Here is a 5,934-nt window from a genome sequence, read left to right as displayed (position 1 = left end):
TTTATTATTTAATATCCCAAAATAAAATAATTAAATTAAAACATTATTTTATTTATACGGGTCTTACATTCTCCCCTACTCCAAAAATTTTCGTCCTCGAAAATTAAGGCTACATACAAACAATTGTGGTTGTGGTTATTCTTTCCTCAAGTACTCTTCAAGCTCTCAAGTCATTTCTTGGGTTTCCTCGTCCAACAACATCATCACCATGCAAATTTCCATTCCTCGATCTTTCTTTGTCTACATATCTAATACTTAACTGATCCAATTTTGATTGTGAAATCTTCACGAACCCATATATCATCAATCGATCATCAACCTCTAGCACAAGAGTTGGATCCGAAACGTATTTCTTCAGCTGAGACACGTGAAACACGTTATGCAGGTTTGCCAACTGCGGTGGTAACACTATCTTATACACTACAGACCCATCTGCTTAAGATTCTCATAATAACCGAGAAACTTAGGTGACAACTTCCTCGTCTTATAGCTCTACCCACACCATACATCAGTGTCACACATCGAAATACACGATCCCCTTCACTGAACTCAAGCGACATTCTTCACCGACTGACGTACGACTTTTGCCTACTATGCGTTGCTCTCATTCATTCTTGAATCATCTTTACCTTCTCAGTAGTCTGCTGCAACAACTCAGAACCTATTGTTACCGTTTCCCCATCTTGAAACCAATACAAAGGAGTTCTACATCTTCGCCCATACAAAGCTTCAAAAGGCGACATACCCAGGCTAGAATGATATTTGATATTGTATGCAGACTCCGCTAACTAAGGAATCTCACTCCAACCTCCAAAATGATCAAACACACAAACCCTCAGCAAGTCCTTCAATAACTGAATAACCCTTTCAGTTTGTCCATTTGTTTGAGGGTGATATGCTCAACTCATCCTCAACTACGAACACAAAGCATCTAGCAACGTTTGCCAGAACCTCGAGGAAAAATCTTGGATCTCGCTCTGATACAATGTTATTAGTACACCATGTAATCTTATGACTTCCCGTATGTACAACAAAACCAACTTCTCTATCGACATCTTCTGATTTATTGACAAAAAGTGGGCGCTCTTCGTCAACCGATCACTTATCACCCATATGGAATTGTGATCCCTCGATGATCTATGTAAGTGAGTTACAATGTCCATCAAGAAACTATGTTATTTCCATTAGGAAATATCCAATTGTTGTAACATCCCACCCAGTCTTTGATGTTTAATCTTCGCCTTCTGGCACACCAAACAAGAAGCTACAAAGTTCACCACATCTTCCTTCATTCCTCTTCACCAGAAGGATTCCTTTACGTCTTTATACATCTTAGTCCTACCGAACATGTACTAAGACTACTCTTATGCCCTTCCTCCAGTATCAACCTTCGCAACTCTGCTCTTGCCGACACATACACTCTTCCTCAAACCGAAGAATACCATTCTTGCACAAAGTAAAATCCTTGGCTTGATCAGTTCCCAACAACCTCACCCTACGTGGTAGCTCCATATCAGTTTCTTATTCTACCTTCACCTGCTCTTAAAATCCACTTGAAATTGACAGATGCTACACTATATGTTCCCCTGTTCCAACTGTACACCGAGATTCATGTCCCTCAACTTCTTTATTAACTTTAACTCTTTTATCATCAATTCTAACATTTCAACCTCTTTTCTACTCAAAGGATCCATCACGAAATTTGCCTTCCTCGGATGATATGACAACTCAAAGTCGTAGTCCTTTAAATATTCCATCCACCTCCATTGTCTCATGTTCAACTTTTTTTTTTATCAAACAAGTATTCCAAACTTTTGGGATCACAGAAAACATGAAACTTCGATCCATACAAAAAGTGATGCCAAGTGTTCAGAGCAAACACTACAGTTGCTAGCTCAATGTCATGCGTCGAATAATTCCTCTCATGTATCTTCAGCTGACGAGAAGCATATGTCACCGATCTTCTATCCTACATGAATATGCAACCCAGACCTTGTTATGATGCAACCCAGTATACTTCAAACGCCTTAACCAAACTCCTTACCTCCGCCACCGATGAAGAACGTTCCCACTTTAACACAACTTCAACCTTGGCTGGATCGACTACGATTCCTTGAGCAGATAGCACATGGCCAAGGAACTGAACTTCATCCAACCAAAATTCACAATTTGACAGATTTCCATAAAACTGATGCTCCCTCTGAATCTCCCACATTAATCGTAGATGTTCAGCACGCTCCTCCCGGGTCTTCGAGTATATAAGAATGTTGTAAATGAATACCATGACAAACTTTTCCCAGCAAGAACGAAAGATACAAGCCATGTAATCCATGAATATAGCTGAAGTATTCATCACACCGAAAGGCATCACAATATACTCGTAGTGCCCATAGTGTGAGCGAAACCCTGTCTTTTGCATATCCTCTAGCTTGACGAGAATTTGATGATATCCTGGCGGTAGATCAATCTTTGAAAACAACTGCAACCCTTCAACTGGTCTAACAGATAATCAAATCTTGGCAACGATTATCAGTTCTTGATAATGACTTTGTTAAGCTGTAGGAAATCCACACATCACCTTTAGCTTATGTCATTCTTGTTCACTAGCAACATTGGTGCACCCTATGGAGGCACACCAGGTGTGATAAACTTCTTCTCTAGTAATCTTCGGTTTACTTCTACAATTCAGTCAACTCTGCTGGAACCATTCGTTATAGAGCCAATGAAATTGATCCTGCACCCGACATCCAATCTATCGCAAAGTCCACTTCACAGCTTGACGACAAACTCGACACCTCCCCAGGAATAACATCTGCAAAATCCTTGACCATCGGTATCCCACTGTTCGGTCCATTGATGCTCTTCTTTTGCTCTTTCACCATCACCACCAAAACAACAACTTCACTCTTTAGATATTGCAATACTTCTCTAGACGTTGACATCTAAATACCCCTTAGTTCTGAAGTCCTCCTAATTGATGACCACTTCCCGACCGACCGACCGTCCAAGAGCCTCTACAAGCTCTACAGTAGCGTTGATAGGAATAAGGGTTCTTGCCCGTCTAAACATTCTTATAATTTATAATAAATTTTGATGTGAAACGTTGTTGAGAAATATTTAAGGAATGGAAGAAAATTAGATTAATAATGGTTTTATATTAATTTTCGAAAAAGCTTGGAATCGTATTTAAATATAATTGTTTGCGCTATTATATTAGCGGATGGAGCTTGGTCTAGTGGTTGTTGTGTGTGCATGGGAGGGATGTGTGTTTGGTCTTAAGTTCTAACCCTCCCAAGACCAAAAAGGCTCCTAGTTCATTTTACTTTCCACCTTGTCATGTGGGTCCCACCATGAGGTAAGAAAGATGAAATTTTATGTGTTTGGACATGAAAGTAGCGTGGAATTGGTTTCCAAAGCCTTGTTTGCTTTACTTTTATGCATTAAATGATGAAAGAGAAGTGGTCAATGTTTTATTATTTTTATTGGTATTGTATGTGTGGATTTTGGAGTGAGAAAGTGGAAGGAGAGTAGTTTCACGTGTGTGTGTGTGTTATGTGCCTTTCATTGAATATTTTTTTATTGATTTTATGTTTTTCCATTGCATGGTTGGAGAGAGAAAACGTTGGGTTGCTTATGGAAGTGTGAACGTTCCAGAGGAGGGGTGTTGCTCCTCATTCATTCTTTACATTAGAATGCATGGCCATTAGCTTTCCATTGTTCTTTTTTTTACTTTGCATGGGTGTTGGGCACACTTTCTCATAGCTTTGGAAATATTAAGTGACATTTGATTTCCTTGTGGGAGGTTACCATTCTATTAGTAATTGTAGGTTACATAAATGAGAGTTAAGGGGCACTTTAACACCTTTTAAAAACTACCATTTACACACATTAAAGAGAGTTTTTATTGGTGTTAATGTGGAGTTAGAAATGGGAAAAATCTGAAATGGCTTAAGGGTGCCCTTGGGAGTGACCTAGAATAAAGTGGTTAAGGGTTAGTAGGATTGAGAGTTAGTCTCCACTTAAATGTGTAACTTTAAGTTAGAAAAAAAAATAAAAACTTGGAGAGAAAAATAGAGAGAGAGAGCCGTGAGAGTGAATGGAGAAACACAACAATGTTCTAGACCAATCAAGTTGGTGAGAGAAAGAAGAACATCCTAGTGTTTGGGTGGTGGCCGTGACTTGAGAGAGTCTTAGAGGAGTGAAGACTTGGAGTCTAGTGAAGGGAGGAAACCTAAGAGCCTTTGGAAGCTTGCTTGGAACTAGAGGTAAGGGGTTTAACTTGGGATATAATATAGTGTATGATGGGTAGAAGGTAACATGATAATGTTGATGCATGTTCTCTTTCTTTTGTGTTGAGATTAAAGTTAATATGTTGAGGCATGCTCTCTCCTTTTGTGCTTAGTTTCATGTGTTGTTGTATGGAGAATGATTATTTTCATGCATTTTCAAAAATTGGGGTTGTGAAGGGGTATACTTTGGGTTGTATATATATTGTTATTTTCGTTTTTTTTTTTAGTTATGGGTATACTTTGAACTTTACATGTTGGTTTTTCAAAAAAGTGTTGTTCTTTAAATGGGTACACATGTTTTGGNCACTTTGGGGTGATGTATGTGTATGAAAAAGTTTTATGGGTACACTTAAAATCATGTTATATTGTGTGCATCTTGTTTCCTTATTACCATGTATGAATTATAATATTTTTGTGGAATGCTTATCTACACTCTTTGACCAAGAGTGTTGGTAGGAGGGTATTGAGAGTTCTCTCCCATTGTTGGAAGAGAAAAGAGTGAGTTATGAGTATAAGAGGAGTGAAAGTGATGTTTTTGTGAGATTGGGTATATGGGGTTGATGAAATGGTGAAGAAAGAAGAAGCTTGGTTGCACGGGAATAATAAGATCATGAAGGAAAAACATGGAATTGGCAAAGAAAAAGAAAGGGGCTGCAAGAGGAGCAACAACCGTGAAGAGAGAAGCTTGAAGGGTCTTTGGAAGCAAAGAAGGATAAGTTAAATAAGGGTTGAAGAAATAAAAATGCATTGTGTGACTTGGGTGTGTTTACGCATGGGTGTGAAGCTTGGGTGAGGAGAATGAGAGAGATTTTGGTGTTGAAAAGTCAAAAGAAGAAATATAGGTGTTGTAGTGTTGATACGTAAATGGTAGAGAGTGTGAGTGAAAAAGAAAAATAAAAGTATGTGGGATACTGTGTGAGACCGTGAGCATTGAGTGGAGGAGAGAGAAGAGTGGAATGAAAGGATTGTAGTGTACAAGTGTGTGTGTGTGTGTGTGTGTGTACGTAAATGAGGTTGGGAGAGTGAAGAGAAAAAAATAAAATAAAAGGGATTTAGGGAGGGGTTACGTGACTTTGGTGAGAGGAAGGAATGGTTTAGTTTGAAAAGTCAAATAAAGTGAGAAGTGGGGTCCATGTGAGAAAAGATGAGTGAATGAAATTTTGTGTATGGGAAATAAAAGCAAAAGAGAGAAGGGAGAGAAAGTTTGTTTACGTAAAGTAGGAAAAATGGAGAGAGAAAGAGAGTTTTGTGAGAAAAGAATAATTCAAGTGGGGTCCACTTGGAGAGAGAGTAAAATAAAGTTTAAGTTTAAAATTAAAAACATTAATGGGGTCCATTTGGTTTGGTAAACTTAAGAGAGGGTGTGTATTTAAATAAAAAGGGGTACATGAAAAAATGTGTTTTATTATGTGTTGTGATTTTAGTAAAAGCGGGGGTGCACTAGAAATATTGGTTCTAGTGGAATGGAAGGGTGAGATTATTAATTTCATAGGGGTGTGCCAGCAGGAAAATAATTAAATTTATTTGATTGTGAAAAATTGATTTACTTAATTATTTGAGTATTTTAATTAATTGTTGGTCAATGAATTTGGTTGACTTTGAATGTGCGGGTGATATGTGTATGGTTGTGATGGTGAAGTTGTGA

At 38.2% G+C, this 5,934-nt stretch overlaps 1 protein-coding gene across 1 annotated transcript in view; it reads left to right on the top strand.

The window, feature by feature from the left end:
- Positions 1 to 2,587: 2,587 nt before the first annotated feature.
- Positions 2,588 to 5,934, top strand: part of LOC106778945 — a 17,680-nt gene continuing 14,333 nt past the window's right edge. The window contains exons 1-2 of the mRNA XM_014666956.1: positions 2,588 to 2,639; positions 2,690 to 2,833. Coding sequence (XP_014522442.1) covers positions 2,588 to 2,639; positions 2,690 to 2,833 — 196 coding nt within the window. The remainder of the gene's footprint in view (positions 2,640 to 2,689; positions 2,834 to 5,934) is intronic.

The sequence above is a fragment of the Vigna radiata genome, unplaced genomic scaffold (genome assembly GCF_000741045.1).
Source record: "Vigna radiata var. radiata cultivar VC1973A unplaced genomic scaffold, Vradiata_ver6 scaffold_530, whole genome shotgun sequence".
In the NCBI taxonomy this organism is placed as follows: domain Eukaryota; kingdom Viridiplantae; phylum Streptophyta; class Magnoliopsida; order Fabales; family Fabaceae; genus Vigna; species Vigna radiata.
The sequence above is the reverse complement of the archived record's forward strand: the minus strand, read 5'-3'. Positions and strand labels throughout refer to the sequence as shown.